The sequence below is a fragment of the Lichenostomus cassidix genome, chromosome 9, assembly GCF_008360975.1.
Source record: "Lichenostomus cassidix isolate B80296 chromosome 9, HeHo_3.0, whole genome shotgun sequence".
NCBI lineage: Eukaryota > Metazoa > Chordata > Aves > Passeriformes > Meliphagidae > Lichenostomus > Lichenostomus cassidix.
This window is the reverse complement of record NC_139490.1, coordinates 9,497,462-9,522,540: the sequence shown is the minus strand read 5'-3', so window position 1 is coordinate 9,522,540 and position 25,079 is coordinate 9,497,462. Positions and strand designations below refer to the sequence as shown.

General features: G+C 50.3%; 2 protein-coding genes across 6 annotated transcripts in view; one reads left to right on the top strand and one right to left on the bottom strand.

The window, feature by feature from the left end:
• Positions 1 to 8,298: 8,298 nt before the first annotated feature.
• On the top strand, positions 8,299 to 24,816 carry TFRC (transferrin receptor). Of its 2 annotated transcripts, none has more exons than XM_085069354.1 (19): positions 8,299 to 8,409; positions 9,948 to 10,018; positions 11,989 to 12,202; positions 12,798 to 13,017; positions 13,213 to 13,356; positions 14,114 to 14,210; positions 14,596 to 14,718; positions 15,966 to 16,061; positions 16,221 to 16,360; positions 16,742 to 16,911; positions 17,220 to 17,339; positions 17,941 to 18,026; positions 18,142 to 18,205; positions 18,540 to 18,607; positions 18,960 to 19,027; positions 19,411 to 19,492; positions 20,420 to 20,644; positions 21,105 to 21,245; positions 21,536 to 24,816. In XM_085069354.1, exons 2-19 carry the CDS (start codon positions 9,986 to 9,988, stop codon positions 21,776 to 21,778), a joined length of 2,334 nt encoding a protein of 777 aa, XP_084925480.1. In that variant the 5' UTR covers positions 8,299 to 8,409; positions 9,948 to 9,985; the 3' UTR covers positions 21,779 to 24,816. The 2 variants fall into 2 exon arrangements, with proteins under 2 accessions (XP_084925480.1, XP_084925479.1); XM_085069353.1 differs by having other exon boundaries at positions 18,540 to 18,611; positions 18,964 to 19,027.
• The window catches only part of LOC146433235 (keratinocyte proline-rich protein), a 13,094-nt gene continuing 2,144 nt past the window's right edge, over positions 14,130 to 25,079 (bottom strand). For 2 of the 4 annotated variants that reach the window (XM_085069357.1, XM_085069356.1), the window contains one exon: positions 14,130 to 24,996. The gene's annotated coding sequence lies outside the window, so the exon portion shown is untranslated. Of the gene's footprint in view, positions 25,015 to 25,079 lie in introns of all 4 variants that reach the window. The other 2 variants (XM_085069359.1, XM_085069355.1) reach the window with 2 other exon arrangements.

The window sequence follows — 25,079 nt, the reverse complement described above, 5'->3', positions numbered from 1 at the left end:
ATCCTGCGGAAATACCACGGTCAATACTCCTGGGAACTGCTTCCTGCCTGCTCCAAGGCTTTGGATGCAAAGAAGTATTTTCCTGCTGTAAGGTAACATCTGCATTTCCAGTGGGTGTCCCAGAGACATGCCACTGGTTTTTTAGAGCCGCCTCCAACCTCTGAATGAAAAGACACCTTGTTTGAAAAACAGAGGGGCCTTTCTCTGCCACAGCTACCTAAAATAGTCACGTCACTGCTGATGTTTGCTTTTGGTGAATGACGAGGTTTAACATGCCCTCTGAGTGGGCTGTGAGCGTTTGCTTTGGTCAGGAGGTTTATTTTCATACTCCTCTGCCCTGCAAGAAGCTCGCAGGTGAAAATGCTGAGGTTTTAAAAAGTCCTGCCTCAGATGGACAAATATTTTCCCAGAGAGCCAGTAGAGACACAGTGTGTTTGTGGAAGGGAGGTGCTGCTCTCCCGATGGCCCTGAGCCCTCCCAGCTCCATGACACCCACCCACCAGCCTCGGCCACCCCATGGGGACACCCACAACAGCTTGGGTCAGGCACAGGGAGCAGTCCCACCTGCTGGGGGAAAGCCTTCGGCCCTCAGTGGGACTTCTTCAGCTGTCCCTGAGTGATGCTGCCTCCCATCAAAGGCAGGAAAGCATCCCAAGTGCAGCTCAATGGGAACCAACAAAAACATCTTCCCTTCCCTTCCTGTTACCTCTGCCAGTTCCAGGTCCACACCAGGGTGCTGGGCAAACACTCCCACCTTGCCTGCCAAAGCAAGGAGGCAGAGGGATGGGAGGGGATGGACATGCCTGGAGATGTGTGGGCACACTCATGTCAGGTGCACATGTGGATAGGAGTGTACATGTGTGTGTACACGTGTGTGACCAAACCTGGGATGTACACGTGTGGGACATGTGGGTTTGTCCACCTGGCTGGCATCCACACCTGTGAGCACAGCACCCTGTGGGGTGCAGGGAGCCAAGGCAGAGGGTGGTGGGGGCCCAGCACCACCATCTCTTGCTGACAGCCAAGCAACACTCAGCCCTGGACAAGCCTCTCTCACTTCTTCCCCAAGTTCGTGCTGTGGGATAAAGCAAAGGACAAGGTCTTTCAGCCCCTGGTCTCCAATGATGAGGAAGAGAAGGGAGGTCTGGTGCAGCACTAGGAGAGGTGAACATCACCCTGGGGCCCCTTTGCCCTTTTTGCATCATCAAGTAATAAATAAAACCTCCAAATTCCCATCAGCCATAAAAGCCACTGGGACATGCACAGACAAAGAAAGGTGCTTTCTCCAGAGAGGGGTAATCACCAAGCAAATCCCACAATGGCATATGGCTGAGGAGGGAGCTACAGTGGGTGCCTGCATGGGCACAAAGGGCTCAGCAGCCCCCAGGGCACTTCTCGTGGACATACTGAGCCAAGCAGAGACAAAGGAGGGGCTGGTGCTGGAAACAGTCCCTGCTGACCGTTCCTTTATGGACCACAGATGACTAAAAGTCAGGAGGTAAAACCAAATACAGCCCACTATTCACTGGAGGAGTAGGGAAGAAAGCAGGGGAAGTTGTTTCCATAGGTTTGACCAGAGTTTTTCTAGCTGCAGGGAAGACTTTGACTCAGGCCACATCAAGAAAAAAAAAAAAACTGATTTTTTTTTCCCCTAGGGTAAAACTAGCTTTTCTCCCTGTGCAGGGGCCCAGCCCTGCCATGTGTACATCCCAAAGGATGCCTGCCAAGACAGAGTGGGACAGGCAAAGTTTTCCTCCACATAGCCCACTGTGGACATTTGCCATTGAAGGGGACATGGGGGGACAGTGCCTGCCAGGGACAGGAGGCTGCTGCAGGGCAGACCAGCAGGCATGGGAAGGTCAGCAATTTGGCTGAGGCACAGGCTGCTCATCTCATTCCAAGAGCTGGGAGAGTCACAGACCTTCTCCAAGCACACACCTCCTGGGAGATTTTCCCTTGAGACACTTACCTGCTTCTCCTGTCCCACGGAAACAATTCCAGACTCACCCTGTGCCTGGCGGGGGGTGGTGGGGCTGGCAGAAAACTGCAGCCCATGGGTTTCAGCTCTGCCCCTGAGACCCCACAACAGTCCAGGGGAAAGGCATGAGCCCCCCAGAGCCGTGTCAAGCACCTGAATGATGAAAGCATCCCATCCCTGGCTGCCGGAAATGGATTGAGCTCCCCTAGTTTGAGTACCGCATCTCACCCTCTGCTCCATAAATAAACCTACAAGGCACATGGCATCCCCTGCATCCCCATGGCACAGAGCTGGCACACAGCAGCCAGGGGCAGGTGTCACAGCTGCCACCAGTGCAGAGAAGAGGCAATTAGTAGCAGGTAGTGAGAAAGCTCCTGCTCCCCCTGTTCAGCCCCGTGTGCTAATCCCACCCTAATTAAAGCCCCCTCTTTGCTTTCAGATATTGCTCTGAGAGATTGATCCACCCTAAAACAAGGCATTTCCAGCAGGCCAACAAGACAAAGCCGACTCTCAGTTTGCAAAAGGCTCTGGCACCTGCTTGGAAGCATTTAATTTCCCTGACAATAGCATCAAGAGAAGAAGGGCCATGAGACCCCTTCAGTCCCAAATCCACAGAGGAGGCACCTGGCTTTGCCTGCTGCTCCCACATGCCTGGGGCCAGCACCTGCAGGCTGCAGCCTCTTCCCAAGAGCAGAACTATCATCCAGCCCTCTTAGGGAGACCTTTTTCCCCACAGAGCCTGCAACGCTGCACAGGGTGCTGGCTTTTTTATGTTGTGCTGTTCCTTTGTCCTTGGCACTGCTCTTATGCCAATAAATGCACATTATAAAAAAACAAAGCAGCGGACAGTTCTAATCTCTAAGTCAACATGCGCCCTTATCACAGAGGGTGGTTCCCACTGAGCAGGCTCAGGCTGTCTTTTATCCAAAAGCAGCAGCAAGTGAACACACTGCAGAGCAAATCAGAGGCAAAACTTTCCTGGGCTTTCCAGGCCCTTTTGGGAGCACAGGAGTGAGCAGCCAGGGACTCTTGCAGGACCAGAACCTGCTAGAGAGCTACAGCAGGTACTGCAGGACCCTGCGGGCAGGCACATGTCCAGCATATCAAGCAGATCCCTCCCACCCCGTCTTCATGTCCTTTCATGGCTCTGTCCAGGCACTGCACAGAGCTGTCTCCAAGGCTAAGTAACAGTAACTTTCCTCCTGGCCACATAGGCTTCTTGAGCAAAACACCACCAATTGTGTATGTATGCCTGGCTTTCCAGGATTCAAACCACAAATGGTTTGAAAAGTCTGGATGGGAAAAACCCCAACAGCTTTCAGCTGTGGCAACTGCTGATTCAAAAGAACTGCTTGTGAAATTGCACATGAAGCACTTTGCAAAAGTGACCTGGAGTGCCTGCCTGGAGGTGCACTGAAGAAGGAGAACGAGGGGCTGTGTGCTGCACCCCTGACACAGATCAGCAAGAGCCAGAACAAAGAGGGACCAAGGGAATTCATGAGCAGCCCACGTTTTTGAGGAAGAGACACCTACATGACTGTGCCCCAGCTCCTGTGTTCTCTCCCTGCTGCTCTCTTTTCCCTTTCCACTTCCCACCCCTCAAACCCTTGGCCCCTTCTGCCGGGGCCAGTCTGTGCATAACCATCAAACACACAGGCTTTTTCGGCAGTGCAGAGAGAGACTGGACCTTTGATGTGCCCCAGGGCGGCCACGCTGCGTCCCCTGCTTTTCAAAGGCAGGTCCTTGGCTATTGTGTTCACATCCTGAGCTTGTTTGTACACTTGCTGGAGGGCCCCAGCCCCGCAGCCCCCTACCGCAGCCGCAGCCGCCCTGGCCCCCAGATAAAAGCAGCCAGGCTCACGGGGCAGAGCTGCTATCAGAGCAGGGACAAACGGCACCATCTGAGGTGCAGCTGCCAAGATAGCAGGAGCTCTGCCGGGCCGACCCTGCAGGGGTGAAGGCTCCAGGTCAACAACAGCCCCATAGATCTGCATGGGCTGCGGCTGCTGCCACAGGGCTGCTGGGGCACTCGGACTGTTGGCAGGAGCGGTATCAGTGCCATGCACGCCAAGGAATGTCCTCGTGCTGCTGCTCTCCCCCTCATTTGCACCTGGGGAGAGCCAGCATCTTGCCAAAAGATGTAACTGCCAGGCGGGAAGCCAAACTAAAGTCTTGTTCTTTGATCATCACCTCATCTCTCCAGGGGTCTATGCGATACCCTAGGTCTGCACCTTTATAGGAACAAGAGCCTGCACTGCCCTCGGCCCCACATCTCTCGTCCAGCTGTTTCATGCTCTTGTCTCCTCTCCAGCTAACTGGCAGGAGCACCAGGCCAGCTGTGGAAAATACAGAGAGTCAGGCCAGCCCCAGGTGCTTCCCCAGGACGGATGCAAAGACGGGTGTTATTTTGAAGGGACAACAAAGCTGCAGCCAGCGGTCAGCATTACCTGCTGTGTTTCCACTGTCTAGAGTGCCTTTCCCCTCACCTCCTCCACAGCTTCTTTGCTACAGGAGAAGAGGCAGCAGATCCTCTGCCAGATGCCAGTGCCTGCCACCATCCCCCTTCTTCCTCAGCCTGCATGGCAGCACATGTCAGGACTGTGGCCAAGGAACTACAGCTCCCGAGCTTGGCTCTGCGTGCCTGCACTGCTGGGAGAGAGCAGGATGGAATGGCATCTTCCAAGGCAGTATGGTGGCTTTTCCTGAAAGGGTCATTTCCAACTGCCTCATTCTTTTTGGGTCAGGGCAATTGAGAAATGCAACAGCAAAGGCCAAAAAAACATGGTCTTTTAGGGGATGGGGGCACTTGTGGTGTTGTGAAATTCTTGGCTATTGCACTCTTGGCTTGGTGAGACAGAAGCAGAGAGGACAGGCTCTCCTGGGAGCCATGCCTGCCAGCCTTACCTGGAGAGTCACGGCAGTAGAGGAGTTGCAGCATGATTCTGACACTGAGAAAAACAGATTTCACAGCTACCTTCTGGGACCTAAAATAGCTGACTGCACCCCAGTGCAGGGAGTTGAGCAGGGAGTACAGACAGTGTACCATTCTAACCTGTTCCTAGGAAGGCAGGAGCTGGCACTGCCACTCCTCTGAGTGGCTGGGATCCAGAGGAAGCAGTTGACATTCAGGTCACAAGATCAAAGTCTTTCTTTTGTCCCCATATGCCTATTACCTGTCTGGCCCTGCACCCTGGGGTGCCTGGATTGCCCCCAGACCCTGTTTCACAGAGTGCACAGCCAATGGGAGCCACATAACCACCTCCCACCCCATGGGTCACTGTGTGTCCTGCAACCCTTTGCCTCAGCCCAACAGCACATCCAATTTAGCACCACACTCCAGCACTTGGTTCTTGGCTTTTCCACCCCTTCCAGACTGAAGAGTCATGTTAGTTGCAGTATTTCTTGCCATAGAAGTGTCCAAGTCACCTCACAACACTGTTCTTGATAAGCTGCTGGCAAAGCAGCTTTTCAGAGAATATTCTGAACTGGGAGAGACCAACAAGGATCACCAAATCCAACCCTTAAGTGAATGGCCCATGAGGGGATCAGAGCCACAACCTTGGCATTACTAGCACCATGTTCTAATCAACTGAGCTAACCTCAGAGCTGCAGGTCTTTTAGCTGCTTTTTCATTGCCTCACAACATGGGGTGGGCAACTGGTCACAGGAGGGTCAGCCACACTGCAAAACTGAAGTGAAACTGTATCTTCCTTCCCACATTTTGATCTCATGTTCTCAACATTAATCCCAGAGGAAGGACACTGTCACATCATGAGATACTGCACAAAACAATGCAGAGTCATTTGAGTCGAGTCAGAGGGACTCATAAGCCCCCCAGTTCAGAGGACACAAGGACATCTCCTAAAATAGCCAAGCCAAGCCAAGCCACAATGAAGAGGAACACCCTGTTGCTGGGAAGACAGATCAGAAGTCAGCAGTTACTAATCCTACATCCTCTTTCCTCCATCCATTTCCCAGCTTTTGCTATCTCTGCTCCATGCAAAAATTTTTGGCCGGGCTGGGCAGCCTGAGCACCTGGGCTCAGCATCACCAGTAGTACAGGCCCGGCTGTGGGAACAAGAGGTGCCCTTGAGGGAGGTGGCAGCAGCCACCAAGCACCGATAAGCACCAATAGCCAGCCAACTCCCAGTCACCTGCAAGGTGAAGGGTGGTGCTCCACTGCTCACAGGCACCACATTGCCTTTTAACCCTCATTTTAAGGTATTTCACTGCCAACACCAGCTGAGGCGCAAAAATATGTGAGTTTCTAGAATGTCAGCTTTATTCTCTTTTTCCTGGCACGTGTAGAAATGGGGAACTGACTGCTCAGCACACGCGTGCTGCAAGTGGGAACGGAAAGCACCTGCAGCAAATTTCTGCCAGGGCAGGTTGGGGCTGGCGCGGCGCGGCGCAGCACCTCCCCTGCTATAGCCGGAAGGGAGGCACAATGAACAGAGGCCACGAGGAGGAATAAATCTGCCTTCCTTGCTTGCATTGCGGCATTCCTCCAGGGAACGTCCCGAGCCTGAGCTCTCCTGCAGGTGTCCCTCCTTTGGCGGGACCTCAGTGTGGAATCGCAGCCCTGCGCCTGGCACGGTGTGCACGGGTAAAGGCACTGCCAGAAGGTGAGGGCTTGGTGGAGGGAGCCCAGGAGGAACACAAAAACCAGGGCAGAGCTGGGACTGCTTTCCCCAGGTTACATTTGCCTAAGCAGCAAGCTGCATCCAGACTGTTGCGGTGAGAAACAATCAGAGGATTCAGGCTGCAGGACTGATCTCAACTCCTTCCTCTTACACCTTGGGCTTCCACCAAGGCACCCACCAGCACCATGTCCCACGGGTCAGTCACATGCTGGGTGACAACAGTTTTCCCTCCCATGACTGGCATCACCACAACCGGTGACGGATGATACTGGAGAAGAGAGAGCCTGAGCATTGGAGCCTGCCTCAAACGTCCTCTAGTAAACAGAACTGGCAGGTCCACCAGCACGTCTTGCCTGAGAGACGCTTTACAGACTTGTCTCCAGACAGCCGCGTCGAATTTCAGGTCTAGTTAATCCCCCCTTTATCAGCGCAGGAATGTATTGCTTTTCACCAAACATAATCCTCTTTGCAATCATGTGTTCTACCAAACGACAAACTTTCTGCTCCCATCCTTCTTTCCTGGGAGAGGATTTGAGGCAATAATCCAGGCCTACTGATTTATTTTTCTAATGAGCATGGGACAAATGAGCACAGCACTGCAAAACATGCGCACACAGAAACCTTGAAGTGTTCCCTAGTTCTGACATGCTTCCCTGAGCTGAAGGACTGAGACTGGAAGCACTGACCTTCTCTCATGCTGGCCCAAAGGCAGCTCATGGCCTGATGTGGGCTGTCCATACTTCCTGTGTTTACATTCTACAGGCACTGGAACTCTACCACCTGCCATGTTTTCCATCATACAAATACAATAGCAATCTCTGCAGCCCAACACAAATGAAAGGCACCTTGGGTGTCTCTGTGCATTCAGGTCTAAAAAGGCAGCCCTGAGCACGTGTGACTTGCTGGGACCTGAGGATGCTGAGAGCTTCCCAAACCAGAGCAAGTCCTGTGTTTGGTTTGCACCACCCAGGGAGGAAAATGTTTTTCCTGCCCTCATCCCTCAAAATGCTGAGAGGATGGGAATGCTGAATCTGTGACCCGCTCCTTCTGGTACTGCAGTACAAGCATGCCTTCCCACGAAGAGATGTTAACCTCATCTCCCTGCCCTGCTTCCAGCCCTTCCTGTGGGGAAACTGGGACTCAGTGGTGTGCACCCAGTGAAACACATGCTGCTCAGCAAGCAGCTCCTCCACTCTACCAAGGATATCCAAAGGCAACTTATAAAGCATGCGGCTTCATTCTTTATAAAGGAAAAAAGGTTGTAGTGAGGTGGGGACCACTGTCTTCTACCATGCCTACAGGGAGAGGACTAGAGAAAATAGCCTTTAGCTGAGATGGGAGATTCAGATTAGGTATTAGAATTTTTTTTCACTTTTAGAGTGATGAGGCACCACTGGAATAGGTTGCCTAAGAGGTGATGGAGTCACCATCCCTGGAGGTGTTTAAGAGATGCCTGGATCTGGTGCTGGGTCACACGGTTCAGTGGTTTAGAGGTTACAGCGGTGGTGCTGGGTTGATGATTGGACTGGATGATCTTGGAGGTCTCTTCTACGATTCTAGGCTTCCTTCCGTTCCCTGCCCGCAGCAGAGCCAGGCAGGCACAGAGCGGCCACATGCCCGATCCCTTCGCTGGGCTGCGCGGACGTGCCCACGGAAGTCTGGAGCGTGGCGACAGAGGGCGGGAACGCTCGGGAGGCGGGGCCGCGGAGGCTGTGCGGAGATAGGGCGAAAGCGCCGTCGCAAAACGGCACTGCAGTGGAGCCCGGCGCGGCGGCGGAGCGGCTGCGGGTGAGCGAGCGCGGGGCTGCGGCACGGGCGGGAGCGGAAGGCCAGGGTGCGGGAGGGAGGGACGGAGGAGCAGACAGACAGACAGACTGACGGAAGGCGGGAGGGAGGCGGCGCCGGAGCCGCGCCGGCGGCGCCGAAGGAGCAGCGGCAGCCGCCAGAGCCCCTGCGGGAAGCACGCGGGCGCGCCGCATGCGGCAGTGCCCGCTGACCTTGATAGAAGCGCGGCCCCGCCGCCGCCGCGGCTCCGCACGTCTCCCACGGCGGGCACAGAGCAGCCGTGCCCCCGGCCGCTAGTGTACCGCCCGCGCCGCTTATCTGGCCGGCCGCAGCCGGGCCCTGCTCGCCATTATCGAGGCCGCCCGGCGCCGCGGGGCGAGCGCTCAAGCGCGCTCGCTTTTCTCTCTTTTTTCTGTTCTTGCCTTATTTCTGAAAGACTGGGGCCTGGCCGGAGGGGCTCCTGGAGGCATCGTGCACCCGGTCAGCATCTCTGCCCTTTGTGCTTCCCTGCCTCTTCCCGGGTTTGCTTTTAGCAAATCCTCCATATGCTCAGTGCACTCTGCCCTGGTAGGAGCCGGCGGCCTCGGGTTGTCCCTTGGGAAGGGCTTCTCAAATCTGTCGGGGTTTCATCTCCATGTGTTCTCCATGTGTATTTAGGGCTCATGTGTGCCCTAAATAAAAGGTGAAATGAGCAACGGCCACTGTGAACCTTTGATCTCCAAATAAAACCTTGCAGAGCTCCCGGGTGTAGAGCTAATCCACGTGCACCTGAAAACCAGAGCCACTTCTTAGCAGTGCTGCTTGAGGGCATACTCAGGGTGCTTGCTCCCAACCTCAGCACTTGTCTAGTCACTCGCTAAATTACAAACCTTTTTCAGGAAGAATTGGAGAAGTAAATCAGTTACAATTTACCTTTCAGATATGTATGCTGTTTACAGAGAAGTTGGAATTTTAAAAGTTGCTGAAATTGTTTTGGAGAGATGCTCTTAGTGATTTTCGGAGACTTTTCAAAACAGAAATTGCCTTCATAAAGTGGTAGAGAACATAGCCATGTAGGACAGATGTTCCTATCAGAAATGCTTTTTTGGGGTTAGAACTAGTGCTGCTTTGCCTTATGGCCTTGTGCTGTTTCTCTCTTCCTGTCATTGAGACAGACCCCAGGAACCTTAGATATCTGGAATCTCTTATCACAGTTGAGTAAATGCCTGTTGCCAGCACTCCCTGATTGGAGGTGTCCCTGTCATTAATAAGACCCTTGGCTCAACTTAGACATTGGAGGCTGTATTCCTCCTCATCTGTACACCTGCCACTATGCCCAGAGTTCAACAGAAAGAGCTGATGTGTTCATTGGATCTTGTAATTTCCGTGGGAACTTTTATGTTGCGTTCAGGGTTGATATAGGTTCACTAACATAGTGACTTACGTAGAAGCATGCCCAGAAAGTCCATGGGCAAGCAGTGCATGGCAGTGACTGACCTCAGATCGGTAACGTAGTGGCAGTGGAACAGCCTAATTTGACTGGTTTTATTCTGAACTTCCAGGGCTTGGGTGAAGTTGGTTTACATCTGTTCAGAAGGCAATGGACCATGCCAGAGCAGCAATCTCTAACTTGGTAAGACATAGTACCCCAATGCTGTTTGTCTCTTGGTGGGCTGATGATACTGCAGAAGAAAGGTTCAACAACATCCATGTATGAGGTTGTATAATATTCTTTTTTTATTTTTCCATGTCGTTTGTTATCTTTTTGAACATACACAGATTGTAGAATTGAATATAGCTACCCTGTGCAACAGGTGGCTGTGTTGATGGAACAGTATGAGTTATATTTGATCAGTAGTGAGCCATATTTATTAAAAAAACTAACACTACTTACTAGTATCAGAGAAGATGATGAATCCAAAGCAGAGTAGGTGCTGCTGTGTGGGTGGTGAGCCAAATGTCACTGCAATGACACGATAAGGAAGCGGTTCAGTGCTGGGAGGGTTATCATTAACTGTTATCGTGTGTCGGGTCTCTCAGAAAGCAAGTAAGAAAGGGGGGGCAGGCCATGAACAAAGTTGCAGAAGGAAGTGCTGCTGAGGAAGCCGTTCAAATGCCTAGTGGGACAATCAACATGTGTTCTATTGTTACTTGGGGGGTGGGAATTCAACCACAAAGTCCAGCTTTTGAAAGCAACCTATACTTGAAACAAATGTGCAGGAGGAGATACTTCTGAACTTGTTCAGCCAAGCCTGCTGGTCCTAGAGAGCTTGGATTGTGAAATGGCCCGAGGCTAGGACTGCTAGTGGTGGTTTGGTCTCTGAACAAGAATGGAGGATGTGTGGGGTTGGGGCATGTCCCCTGTGTGAGGACATGCCTCAAGTGTGAGGGAAGCCAAGCTATGGAGCCGCTGAGCAGGGAGACAGACTGCAGCGTTGCCCTTTCCAAAATGTGAGTAGGCAGCCACCTCATTGTGGGTAGCGTGGGCCAGAGTGGAACTGCAGGTCTGAAATGACATTGGTTTCTTTTGCCTAAGCAAGCAGGTATCTGGTCTCTTCACTTCCAGCCACTGACATGTAGTTTGAGAGTGAGCTGAGAACTGTGGATGAGCCACTGAGGTTGTAACAGGGCTTGCGTGCTTGTCATCAGCTGCTTCTCCAGTACAGAGGAGAGGGCTGCAGGAGTGCTGCTCCCAAAGCTATTCCTTTGGCCTTTTAGCCAGTCTCACTCCACTCCCCAGCACAACCATAGCTGCAGGCAATTTCAGCGTCTCTAATGGAAGCTGAGTGGTTCAGCCAGTGCCTGGCTATGCCTGGAATTGAGTTAATCTGAGCAGCTGCCCTGTGCATGGGCTGCTGTTCTGTGGGGGGCTGGGCTGTGCCTTGCACCTGTTTAGAAAAGTGAGCTCCAGACTGGAAGCTCTGCTTGGGCACGGGTGAAAACCTGTCAAACGGTGCCAGTTCTTGGTGGGTGCAGGAGGTGTAGCCTCAGCTTTCATGTTAGCTGAGGTAGCAAGATGCCCACGGGTCATCTCTCTTCAGCCTAGCTGCTTTGTAATACTACCGAGAGTGTAATTTAAGGGTAGCCTTTGGCAGTTTAATACAAAATTATCCAGGTGCTGGATGAGAGTATTTACATCAAAATGGATGTGGCTCAAAGGCACAGCTCTGGACGGTTGCCTTCCCTTTCCTCTGTCTTCATCAAAGTGCAAATTGTATACATTCAAGTGAGATCTGTGGTCTGCTGATTAAGACCAGGAGTTTCTGCTTGAATCAGCCTCAGCCATGGGGTCATGTGGGAAATACCAATGCCATTGGCTGCTTCATATCTGTAACAGACTCCAGGCTAGACTCTGATCAGTGTGGCTCCACACTTGTGCAGAGTAAATGGAATCTAAATAGCCTCTGGAGACCCTGAGTGGGTCTGAGTCTTAACTGAGTTTAAAGCATCCAGCTTGACTTACTGGCAGACCAAACTCTGGCTGCACTGGAGCAGCTGCAGGTGGACAAGCAGTGTTTGGGTTGGAGCACAAGTGCAGCTGGCTGCAAGGACTGCAGGCTGGTGTAGCCAACTGTTCCATCACATGACTGCCTTTCCACACAGTTCGGTGGCGAGCCAACATCATACACACGCTTCAGCATTGCCCGGCAAGTGGATGGAGACAACAGCCACGTGGAGATGAAGCTGGCTGCTGATGATGAGGAAGGAGGGGAAATTGCGAGACCAGAGCACCTGCATGCCAGCATGCCTCCTCCACGGAGGAACGGCAAGAATCTCTGCTTCATAGTCATGGCAGCTGTCCTCCTCCTTTTGATTGGTAAGGAAGGGTGGGAGGCAACTGCATGAAGTGGACTTTGGTATTGAATGTAATCTGAGGCTGTTACATTTGAATCTGTATTGTTTTGGGAGATAATTCAACAACTGGGATCCAGGCTGCAGCCACTTGTCACTAAGTATGTCTGGCTCAGACTTAACGGTACAGCATTGGCACAAAGAATTGTGGTGTTGAACAGTGGAACTGTGACTTAGCAAAAGGGAAAACTGGTCCATGTGGAAGTTTTGGTTTTCCCTCTCTTAACTCCTAACACTCCTGTAGAGATGTGGGTCAACAGATGAGTAAAGCCTTCAGTACTCATAAGGGTTTTAACACTGCCATTGGCCTAAAGTGAGCATTCTCCTTCCCAAGTAGTGCTGGAGGGACTCTGCCAAGTGCAAGATCAGATTTACAGTGCCACTTAAAACATGACAGCTCAGGCAAAATGTCAGGCTGCATATTTCTGTCTGTCCTTGGGTAAGCCAGCTTGTCAAAAATGGTGTGAGAGCAGAGATGCATCTTAACCCTGAAGCTATGTGGTGGGGGGCTGGTTCAGTCATCTTTCTGCAGCACAAAGAAACACCTGTCCTATCCACAGGGTTTCTGATCGGCTACTTGAGTTATCGTGGACGAATGCAGAGAGTTAACAGGTGTCTGGATGGAAGTGGCAACTGTGAGATGACACCTACTGCATCTTACTTATCGGAGGATGGAACAGAGGAGGAAGAGGTTCCTGGACCACGTGTCTTATACTGGCCTGAACTCAGAAACATGTTGTCAGCTAAACTGTCACCTGCTCGTCTTGAGGCCAACCTGAGGTAACAGTTCCAGAAAGCTCAGCTAGAGCTTTGAGAGAGGCACAGCCTGTGAGCAGAACTCGAGCTCCTTTGCAGAACAAGGGCCTTGCAGGTGATGTAGAGTGGTGTGTGTTGAACACAGGCTTAAACGGCTTTGCAGGCTGCAGCGCAACCTGGTGCTGTAGCCTAAGCTATACATTTATCTGTTACCTGCAGGCAAAGAGAAGGTAAGAGTTCTTTTGAAGCTGGCAAGGTTGAAGATGAGAGCACTGCCATCTACATTCATGACCAGTTCACCAGCTTCCGCTTGGATGATGTGTGGAACGATGAGCACTACATTAGGCTGCAGGATAAAGGCAGGTATGTTAATGAAGAGCTGCACATTTCTTCCATATAGCATGGATGCTTGTAGTCTGGAGCAAACATGTGATTTCTGCTTAAAATGTTGTGAAAATTGTGAGCCAGGTACTACTGTCCAAAGACAACCTTAATCTAGCAACAATAGCTGCTCCTGCCTCTTCGCAGGCTTTCTAAATCCAGAGGGTCTGATAATAGCAGCACTCTGGATGTTTCCTGAGGCAGGTGTTTCCTCCAACTATGCTTAGGAAGTAGAGAGAAAACAAACTTGAGTGAAAACTCAGCTGAAGGGCAGATTCCCTATGTCTAAAACTGCTAGCACAGGCAACTTTGTCTTGTCACCCAGACAGGCTTGCACACCTGGCAGTGGCTCCTCCAGTAGCTCAGGAGGGTATGAATAGGCAGTGGGTGGTCTGACAGCTCATATCCTCAGTGTCAGCTCATATCCTCAATGTCTTACTTGCCTCTTTTTGTCAGAGGAAATGAATTTGCTTAGCTTCTCTTAGGAGGTGACTGAGAGACTTGGAAGCAGAGATTCTTTCTGCTACTTGTCTTAGAAATAAGCCTTCATTAATGTCTCTGACCAACTCCAGAGATTCTTGCATGGAAGTAGTGGCAGACTCTGCCTGTTTCAGGTCCTGTTGACTTGATCAGAATTGTTAGAGCACAGACCGAATACAGTCAGAAGACTGACTCAGAATACTGAGTTGATTACATTCTTGTGTGAAAGGGTATAATGCTGTCTCTCTACTTTTAACAGTAGCAACAACCAAGTGTTTACTGTAGAAGATGGTTCGGAAGTTTTATTGGACAGTCCTGATGCATATGTGGCATACAGCAAGAGTGACACAGTTTCTGTAAGTGACTCCAGGAGGATCCTGGAAATGTGTTTGCACACTCACCAAAATATGTCCAAAATACGTCCCTTTAAGATATGGAGCGTCTAAAGCCCTTCCCAGTTAAGAGAGCTGGGGGTGGTGAGGGTCAGGAGAGGAGTGGGCCCACATAGTATTATTACTGCAGCAAGATGCAGAAATAACTGTAAACTTTGCCTCTGGAATCCAGACAGGAACGTTGGCAGAAGTGCTGCTCGAGCGGGCATGGTGCATGGGATCAGTTTACATTGCTGAGCTTCAGCTCCCTGCTGTTAACAGGAGTCACTGTTACAGTGACTCTGTAGGCTGTTCCAGGTATCTTACTGACATAGGACTGCTGCACTCATAACCAGTATTTCTGTTCCAGGGTAAACCCATCTATGTGAACTATGGACGGAAAGAGGATTTTCAGAAGATACGAAATATGGGTGTTCTAATGAATGAATCTATTATCATCTTCAGAGCTGGAAAAATAACCCTTGCTGAGAAGGTAAGCAGTGTCTTCCCCAAAGCCTGGCCAGACTTGGGAACAGGAAGCTATGCTTCCTACTCTTTGAGGCACAGAAGTGTGTCTTTCTTCATGTCTGTAGAACTCATGTACATAGGATTGTTCCTGCTGGTCTGGTCTTGCTTGTTTGCACTAAGGCTCCACATGCAGGTCTGGACACTGAGGCTGAGCAGAGCTTGTCACCACTCATGGTGCCATTCTCCTTGGCCTTCAGCAGTTTGCTGGAACAACCAGGCCTCTGGAGTGGTGGGGCTGGGAGGCAGAGGGAGGCAGCCTGGGAGCTCCAGGATGCAGAGCTGGCTAATATCAGTAGATAGAGTCCTAAGGCTGCCAGAAGCAGGACAGCCTTGCCTCTAGGGCATCTCTTGCTGCTGCAGCCAGACACTTTCAAGGCTTGGCTGCAGTGTGTCACTTGGGCCCTTGCTGACTGTTCCCTTGGACCAAGTGGCAGTGCTGGCATTGTGTGCCCAGCTGGTGGCCTTGCATGCTGCTGTAGTGTTCCCTCTATGGGGAATAGAACTAAATAGCCAAGCAGCCTAAAGGATCCAAATGCTTCTGTATGCAAGCCTGTTCCAGGTATGACCCAGAGCTGCCCCTCAGATGGGTGCTCCTGGGGGGCTGGGGCACAGGACCCTTTGCAGTTGGACTCAGTCTGTCTGCAGGCATCTGACTCAAGCAGTGCTGGAAAGTGCTTCCAAAAAGGGTGGTCACTGGTTCTCCAATCCCATTCCTACTTCTCAGACTGGCATCTAGCCTTGCAAGAGTGTTTGTACCAGTGGTATACCAGAGGCAGCTGTGTTGTAGGTGTGTTAAACAGGGACCTGGATGGTCTACTCTGCCTCCATTTTCCATGTGAATATGAGCCTCCAGTAGCTGCTTGTCTTGAGACTAACTTCATCTTGGGAAAACAGATGGACCATAATCAAAATCAAATAACATTGAATTTTAAGCTGCTCTGAGGAGCAAGTATGAGTAGAAGGAATCATAGGCTGAGACACTGTGGTGTGTCCTAACTGTTCAAAAGCTTGTTAGACACAGTTTGCCTGGAGTAGGGCTGAGCTGCTAGGATTCAGCTGGCTTGTGTATCTGTCACTGTCAGGTAGCTATTAAAATCTGTTGTGGAGTTTGGCATCAAGGAGTCCAGCCCTTCACATCACTACTCCATGTACTTGCCTGGACTCCCCTTGCTTGCAGTGCACATGTGCAGTTAATGTTTCTTTTTGCTGCAGGTTGCAAATGCCAGAGAGGAAGGAGCAGTTGGTGCCCTGATGTACCTGGACTCCTCAGATGACAAGGGCACAGGTTCACTTGTCCCCTTTGGACATGTAAGTATGCAACTGCTCTCCTGTTTGTTCTCGTGAACCTCTCTGGCTCTGGGCTGCAGCCTGGGGCAGTCTTGCAGGCCTCTGGCTCAGAAGTGTCCTTGCATAGGTGCAAACTGTTGGACTCTGGTGAGACTTGAGGACTCCTCTTGTTTCTCACAGGCCCACCTTGGAACTGGAGATCCTTTCACCCCAGGCTTCCCATCTTTCAACCACACCCAGTTCCCACCAGTGGAATCTTCTGGACTACCTCACATTCCTGTTCAGACTATCTCTAGCCAAGCAGCAGCCACACTGTTCAGGTAACTGTTTCTCCTGTCTTGCAGGCTGAGCTGCTGTGGCCTCTTGAGGGAGTGAGGGTGGTGTTGAGGTGCTGTAAGCCAGGGAGCTCTCTGCTGCTCTCTGCTGTGTGTGGCAGGGAGCATGTTCTGGAACTGGCTGGAGAAACATCACTTGTGTCTGTGTCTCATGTCTTAAAGATTGAATTTAATCTAGTGTTTGATTCCTCTTGGCCTCTGCATTCTACCCCTCCCTGCATAATTAGTGGTACAGAACTTCAAGCTCTTTCTAGGCAGGCCCTGAACAAGGTTGCATCTGCACTTGCAGGTGTGCTTTTTTCACACAGTAGCTAAATGAGGTCAGAGCTGGATAATGAGTTCAAATGATCTTTCTTTTTCTCTCAGAAAAATGGATGGAGAAAAATGCCTTCCAGATTGGACATCTAGTGTCATGGGATGTAAGGTGACAGTGAGCGACACCAACAAGATGACAGTAAAACTGATTGTGAAGAACGTTATGGTGGACAGGAAGATTCTGAACATCTTTGGTGTCATCAAAGGATTTGAAGAACCAGGTAACAGCAGGTGCATTGTGGCTCAGTCTTGAGAGGAACCCTTCCTCTTCTGTGGTCACTGGAATGTGACAGATGTTCCCAGACAGACAACCACTTTCTTAGCAGAACCAAAGCCTTCTGCTGAGGCTCAAAGAGAAATCTGAACCATGCTGCCAGGGAAAGACTAAATGAAAGTGCTCAGTGTGCCAGATTCAGCGATCCGACTGCAGACTCTCTTCCTAGTAGACAAACTGAAAGCTGCTCTTTTGATACATGATGTTTGCAACCTGAAGCTTGCAGCTCAGGTCACGATCTTGTCTCCTTTACAGATCGGTATGTTGTGCTTGGAGCCCAGAGAGACTCCTGGGGCCCAGGAGCAGCCAAGGCTGGTGTTGGCACTGCCATCTTGCTGGAACTTGCCCGTGTGATCTCAGACATGGTGAAAAATGGTAAATATTTGTGAACAAAAGCATGAGGGTGGGAGGTGATGCAGGTCTAGTTCTGTATGTGTTAACACTGGAGTGCACAGTTGCAAACCAATCCTTTAGAAGATGTAGGGAATCTGATAAAGCTTCAGAGAAGCTGTTTCTTGTCCAATACAACTTGTCTGCAGTGAGCACTCACTTCCAAGGGACTTCCTGCCTGTATCTGGTATGGCTCAAATACAAGAGTGTCCTTGGATAACACATGACGCAAACCTTAAACTTGAGCTGTCTGTTGAACAGCCAGGCCTGAAGGTGGGAAAACACTGAAGTGTCTGACTAGCTGGAGCAGTGGGGATTGCATGGTGGCACTTAGTGTGAGCACATTTGTCTTTAGGGTTAATTTTGGGCTCAGGCAGCTAAACAAAACCGGGTGGAAATGCAGACAGCATTGTTCTCCTGCGCAGTTCTGCAGCCCGTGGGGGCAGGGTACAATGTCCATGCAGTGTGCACATTTCTCTGCAGCAGTGCTGTCTCAGGAGTGGGCAATCCATCATCCCAGGCCCGCAGTGCTAATCTGCATCTCCATGGGGGAAGGGCAGACATCTCAGTCTCTCTCTCTTTACAGATGACTACAAACCACGGCGCAGCATTATCTTTGCTAGCTGGAGTGCGGGAGAGTATGGAGCTGTGGGTGCTACTGAGTGGCTGGAGGTATTGTTTGTTTAATAGAATTCTACAGGATGGCTGTGCAGTTGTTCCTGTGGATTAAACATCATGGTGTCGGGCTGCTACTGCTCATCTTATTAAAATACTTGTTTTGTTTTAGGGATACTCCACCACACTGCATGCCAAAGCCTTCGCCTACATCAACCTGGATACTGCAGTCCTGGGTAACCTGCTACTCTTCGAGTTTCTTGAAATTGAGTGGGACTAGAATAGCTTGAACAGACATCCCTAAACCTGTAGGAATGGGGGCTGTGCCAGAGGGGGCTGGTGGATGTTTGGCTGAAGAGTGGCATGACTCCATTTATTCTCCTGCTGTCATTGAAGCGGGGAGGCTGATGCAGCCTAAGCCATGAGGAGTCAGCTCTGTGAAATCCCAGTAGACTGTCCTGTGTCTGTTGAAGATTCTTTGGCAACTGTAGCTGTAGATCAGGGGTGGGCAGCTCTAGCAGTAGTGGCTGATTGTGCCAGTATGTCAAACACAGTTCTCATTTTTTGCAGGCTCCAGACATGTGAAGATTTCTGCTAGCCCCTTGCTGTACTCCTTGCTGGAGGCAACTTTGAAGAGGGTGAGTTGAAGGGCCTTGTTCTGATCAAGGTGACTGTGGTTTTAAGGAGGAACTGAAAGCAGAGCTGTGCTGGGTCACTTTCCCACATGACACTTTTTGAGGAGAAAGACCCATTTAAGAGAAAACCTGGGATATTCTGAAGGGCTCTGTCTGAAATCAGCTGGGCTCTGGGAATTGTAGCTCATGCAGGATCTAAAAATCAGCAAATGCCACAGTTCAGTGGGAGATGTCTGTGTGGAGGAAGGTCAGGGGAGCATGTGACTGGCATCTGCACAACAGTGTAAGCTCCAGGATGGACCTGGAAGCCCAAGCAGAGGTCAGAACAAGTGTAGTGACTCTCATCTCTGTGCAGGTAGAGGACCCCATAAAGGATTCGGGATACCTGTATAGCAGAGTTGGCTCAGACTGGGTAAAGAGAGTGTAAGTATTGTCATCCACCTCTTTGGGAAAGCAGATCTCCATAAAGGAGCAAACCATATGGATTCTGCTTGAGTGTCATACTGCTGTCTGGGGTGGGTTCTACCTTCTGACGTGGGGTCAGAAGCAAGCTTGAACAGTACAGCACTAACTGTGCTGCCCCAAGCTGGCTGAGGCACAGTCACATTGCTGCAGGACAAGAACAGCCTTGTGCCAAGTCCAGTGGCAGGGAATGGACAAGTAGGTCCAGGGATTTGGTTGGGACTCCTTCAGTCTTGTCTAGATAAAGTAGTCCAGTTGGCTCAGAGCTTCAACTGTAGAGCTTGTAGCTTTTCTCCTGGGGTGCCCAAACCAGCTGGTAACAATTCAGTGCTTATCTTCTACAGCGTTCCCCTTGACCTGGATAATGCAGCATTCCCTTTTCTGGCCTACTCAGGAATCCCAGTGGTTTCCTTTGGTTTCTACAATGTAAGTAATGTGTGCTTGCCTGGTGTGCTCATTCCATGCAGAGTGCTGTAAGGACATCGGCTCTCCAGGATAGCAGAGCACAGGGTGCTGTCCCAAGCTCACTGTCCTTGCAAGGGCCTCTCAGAGGGAAGAGGTGCAGCCTCTGGACCTGACGGCACTACTTGCTGTCAAGGCTGCTCCTGGGACAAGGCTGGCCTACAGTCTCTGTTCCAAAGTACTGAATACTTGTGGTTTTTTTGGGAGAAGGGTCACTTGCTTTTCTGGAGGCTCAGATGTCAAATGAATCAGAAGCAAAAAGCAGTAGAAATATGTCAAACTGTTGCTGCATCAGTTAAAGACTGTACTACAGCCTGCTGGTCAGCAAGCAGAGGGCCTTGTGGAAGCAGTATCATTGCCCAGAGCAAGTACTACCTCAGACTGTTCAAGTCTGCTGCTGCAGTTTGGGGGTGACATCAGCCCAGCAGCCTGCCCTGTTACTGCATGTGTGCAGCTGGGAGCCTTAGTGATAGCAGCTCCCTCTCTTAGGAATGCTTGGGCTTCAATAGTGTCAGACTTGCTTCACAAAAACACTTGAGTTACCCTGACAGGAAGGGTTGGATGGTGCTGCAAGCACATACCAGACCGGGTGATGAGATTTGCCCACCTGCACTTCTGCAGTGAACTCTGAGGGGGTAAAGGTAGGTCTGTGTGTCTTCAGGTCAAAGTAACCAGCAGAACATCCTGCTGATCGCTGGAAGCTGTGAGGGATGAGATGCAGGACCTCCATTCCCTTCCCACTGCTTTAAAGTTTTGCTGCTTGAGGCTTCGCTCCTTAGCAGCATGGGGAGATGAGATGTGGTGGAAGTAACAAGTAACCTGTGGTAGGGAATGAAAAAAATCTAACTGGCAAAACCTTTTTGGCTAACTTCAGTACCTTCTTTCTTGCAGGAAGGGGATGAATATCCCTTTTTGGGCACTACTCAAGACACTTTGTTTAACCTGAAGAAGAGAACTGACAAGTTGTATGCTCTGATGCGTACTGCTGCAGAAGTTGCTGGACAAGTAGCTCTCAGGCTGACCCATGATCATGAGCTCTTCCTGGACTTTGATAGATATAGCGAGGAATTGCTTTCATTCCAGGAGAAGCTCGTGCCCTTCGATTCCTATGTGAAGGTAAGAAGGATTCTGAGTTCATCAAACCCCTGATGGTCACCAGGCCATGTGCTGATAAGGCCCTGTGCCAGTGGATACAGCCAGATGGATATCTTCCCCCTTTAGACATAAGAGTAGCAAAGTGTGGCTGGAATTGATGTTCTTTAGGGAGCAGTGCAAGCAGAGTAGCTGTGGCAGACAGATTCAGCTAATCTGGCTGTGGTGAGCTCTTGAGGAAGTGGATGTGAACAGTTTCTCTTCTGGTTAGCATTCACATCATAGTGCAGCTTTGCATCTAATTTGCACCTCTGCTGAAAGTCTGCGAGAAACTGTGGGTAGGGAGTGACCTCAGAAGAGCATGCCAGGAACTCGTTCTGCTACTTGGCTAAACTGGCAAAAAAAAAAAAATCCCAACACTTTCTTTTGGTAAGAGAGCAGCAAAAGAAGAAAATCAGGTTTGCTAACAGCTCCTCCCTTGCAGGAACTGGGGCTGACCTTGAACTGGCTGTATTTTGCCCGTGGAGACTTCCAGCGAGCTGCAGATGCACTGAGAAGAGACATCACAAACAGTGACAGGGAAAACAGGATTGTCCGCAGAGCCCTGAATGACAGGATGATGAAGGTGGGTATCTTCAACTGGTTTTTCTTCCTTCACAAAGGAAGAGAGTGCTGGCTGGGATGGGCCTTTCCCTTAAGGGGTCATGGGCACTGTGCAGACTGGTGTCTCTTCACTTGCATAGTGGAAGCATGACAGAGTTCTGTGCTTGCTCTCAAGAGAGGGTCTGGCCCTTGCAGAGATGCTGTGGGAAAGGGCTGAGTGGGGATCAGAGGTTGGCAGCTTGTGTTGGGGCAGATAAGGAAAGAAAAACTTAGGAGGCAAGAGTATAACCCTAAATTTGCACCTCTACTCAGGTGGAGTACGACTTCCTCTCCCCATTCCTCTCACCAAAAGATGCTCCCTTCCGCCACATCTTCTTCGGCAAAGGCTCCCACACCCTGCAGAGTCTGCTGGAGAACCTGGAGCAGCTGGTAGTCAACAAGGACAGCGTGGACGTGGACAAGCTGAAAGAGCAGCTGGCCCTGGCGACCTGGACCATTAAAGGGGCGGCCAATGCTTTAGTGGGCGATATCTGGAATACAGACAACGAAATCTAGACACAGCAGACACCTGGATTACTCATCTAAGGTACAGGAGAGCTGTGTGCTCTCGCGGGGAGCACAACTTCCTTCCTGGCCCCAGCCCCAGCAGAGGGCCTTGCTGTGTAGATCTAGTTTCACACTCCCTGTATCTCAGATTAGGCATTGGCATGATTTTTAAATGGCAGCTTCCTGCAAACTTCCAGTACCTTATATATTGTGAAACCTAACCAAAACCCCCTGAAACCTAAGTGAAAACCCGCTCCCTAACATGGCATTACTTTCCTGTAGATATTGTGGCAGCAAAACTTTTCTGACCAAAGCTGTGCATAAAATTTAAATCTCGCCTTGACAAATTCACAGGAGGCAGGTTTAAAGCAGTACTAAGATTACCATGAAGTCTCCTCTGACCAGGCTCCCATCTAACCACAGTCCAAACCAGTCATGTACAGCTGTTCATGGGGTTTCCTGCCTCCAGTGTACTTGGGAACTAAGAGCTCAGGTGTCTCCTGAACTGGTACCTTGAGTGGGGAGGTACCTCATCTATTCAGGCTTTTTAATTGTTGGCCACCTAAACCTATTGACAAAACAGGGAATGGATTCCTCTGAACACTTCTAATGAGGATCCCTTCTCTGTCAGGAAGCTGCAGAGAGCTGCACTTCAAAAATTAAGCAATGTAGTAATAGCCCGCAAGTGCTGGTTTATCAGCAAGCTCTGAAGTGCCCAGCCTGCCTTTACTCAACAGCATCCCAGTGACATCCTGGAGACTTGCTTCTGCCAAGGCAGGTATCAATACCCAGGGAAAATGACCCAAAGATTATCCAATGTCCCCTTTATACCCCCAACTGGCACTTCAGAAAGTCGTGCAGCCTTGAGAAATGGCTTTAGACTGACGCTTCAGACCTTGCTGCTCAGGGGCCTTGTGTGAAATCGAGTCTCTTGCTGGCCAAACCCTGTTTGACTGATGTCATTTTGCAGGATGGCTCTTGTTTGGCACTGAGATATTTATTTCTTTATTTATTTATCAGTGACAGTGTTCACTATAAATGGTGTTTTTTTATAGAAGATAATTATCGGAAGCAGTGCCTTCCATAATTATGACAGTTATACTGTCGTTTTTGAATAAAGCAGCATCTGCTATTACAATCAAACATGATACTGGAACTTTGCATTTAAAATAATCAAAACAAACCCCTCAAAAAGTTTTGGAAAACTAGCAGTTAAGCTTTATATGGCAAAAACACCCCTCTGGAAGAAACTTGAAGGTGCAAACCTGGTAGTGAGTCTCCAGGTTGTGCTCCAGAGTAATCCTTGAAATGCTCAAAACCTGGGTGGAAATTCCAATACTAGAAATTTGGCTTCCTTGCAGGGTCTGTGCCCCTCTGTGGGCTTCAGACTTTTTCCTGCCCCCCTTTCTGGAATGCTGTGTGCTCTCACAGGGAGCACAGCTTCCTTCCTGGCCCCGGCCCCAGCAGAGGGCCTTGCTGTGTAGCCCTAGTTCCACCTGTGGCAACACACACAAACTCTCCTTGTACCTCAGATTAGGCATTGGCACGATTTTTAAATGGCAGCTTCCTGCAAACTTCCAGTACCTTATGTATCATGAAACCTAACTGACATTATCGGGGGCAGTGTCTCCCATAATGTGTAAAGAACAAGGTAGTTTTTGCCTACCACAGTGTTATATCGGAGGCAGTGACCTCCATATGTTGCACTATGGGTGTACGTAATTATCGGGGACAGTGTTTCCCATAATTGTTCTATGCTTATCACGCAATGTCATCTGCGAAGCTTGATGGTTAGTATCTAACATGGATTAATTTCCTGCAGTCCTATTTTTTCACTCTCCTGTGGTGATGCAGATACAAACTTCAGTCTGTTATGTACGTCCTTAGACTCTTCCTTCTCCATAGGCTGAACTGTTTCAAATAGCTGTGCCGTCTTGAATTGGCTTCCTGCCTCCAGTCATGGGAGTGGTGCTTGAATGTTTAGTGGAAACTAGGCTAGTTAGACTGTGTGCTCTGTGGTGTAGTGAACTTCCTTCAAATCAGTTACAAAGACCTGAGGAATTAAAGATGAATGTAGGGCTTGGGGCTGACAGCTGTCTGGAGGGCTCTGGTCACTGCTCTGAATGGGTACAGGTAACACTTTGAGAGGCTGGCCTGCTGTGGCACTGGGAGGGTGCTGGTGTGTGTGCATGGGAAGCTGCTTGCTCTCCAGTTCTGCCTGGAAATTCCAGTCTTTTCCCCTCGGGTGTTGTGTGGAGGGGGGAAAATTAGTGGCAGCTTTCTAATGGTGCCGCTGTGCTGTGTGACCTGAAGCTGAGCACTGCTGATGTGTGACACCCGCTAAACTGTGCTGCCTGTTCCCAATGGCTGTTGCAAGCCCCGTACTATGCAGTTTGATCTGGCATTGCAGCTTAGTTTTAACCTAAGCTCTGCAGTTTGATCTGGCATTTAAACATAACCTGAGCAAGTGACCTGAGCCCTAGCAGTAGTCCTTGAGGGAAAGAACATAGTTCAGCTGGAGTTCCACAAGGAATGGGCAAGGACCGGCCCCCAGCCTAGTTACTGAGATCAGTGCTCACTAGCTTGGAGGGCTGGATTTTCAGCGGTCTCATAGAAACCTGATGCCCAGGCTTGTGCAACTTGTTGCTCTTCCTTAACCTCTGTTAACTCTCTAACTTCCTACAGCCCTGTCTGTGTTAGTGTTTCCTAGGGACATTTCTCTGGATGGCATCTAAGAGCTGCTGTCTGGGAGTCCTCACTGTAGTGTTTGCATGCATCTTGATGTCAGACTTAATCTTGTGCTTTATAGCCAGCAGAGAGAGACAAAAGACAAAGCTTGTCTCCTGGCTAGGCAGCACAGCCATGACTACTAGGATGTTGGGATGCCTTGCTCAGTGCTGGCATCTGACTGCTGTGGGGTGCTGAACTGTTTCTGGATTACCTGCTGTTTGCTTGAATAAAGTATTTTTGAAGCTTGAACACTCAGCTTCTCTTGTGGGGTTCTGGATTACCTGCTGTCTGCTTTAATAAAGATTTTGAAGCTTGAACACTCACCTTCTCTTGTGACTTCTTGCAAAGCCATGATGCTGTTGTGGCCTGGGGTGGGCTTGGGCAGCTGCAGAGAGGCTGTTGTCCTGCTCTGTCAGGGCTGGCACGTGACAGCTCCAGTACTGCCTTGTTGATGTGCAGTAGCAAATCTGAACTTCGTGGTGCTGCTCAGCTGAGTCCTGCCCCATCACAGCCAACTGCAATAAGGACTCTGATAAGGAGGAGCAGCATCTGCAAGGCCCCAGGCCTTCCCCTCCTTTCA

Bases quoted from the DNA above. Each gene is read 5' to 3' on its own strand.
- TFRC (XM_085069354.1), top strand. From the start codon at position 9,986: ATGGACCATGCCAGAGCAGCAATCTCTAACTTG. The intron at 10,019-11,988 runs GTAAGACATAGT...CTTTCCACACAG, and splicing joins GAGCAGCAATCTCTAACTTG to TTCGGTGGCGAGCCAACATC. The intron at 17,340-17,940 runs GTAAATATTTGT...CTCTCTTTACAG, and splicing joins CTCAGACATGGTGAAAAATG to ATGACTACAAACCACGGCGC.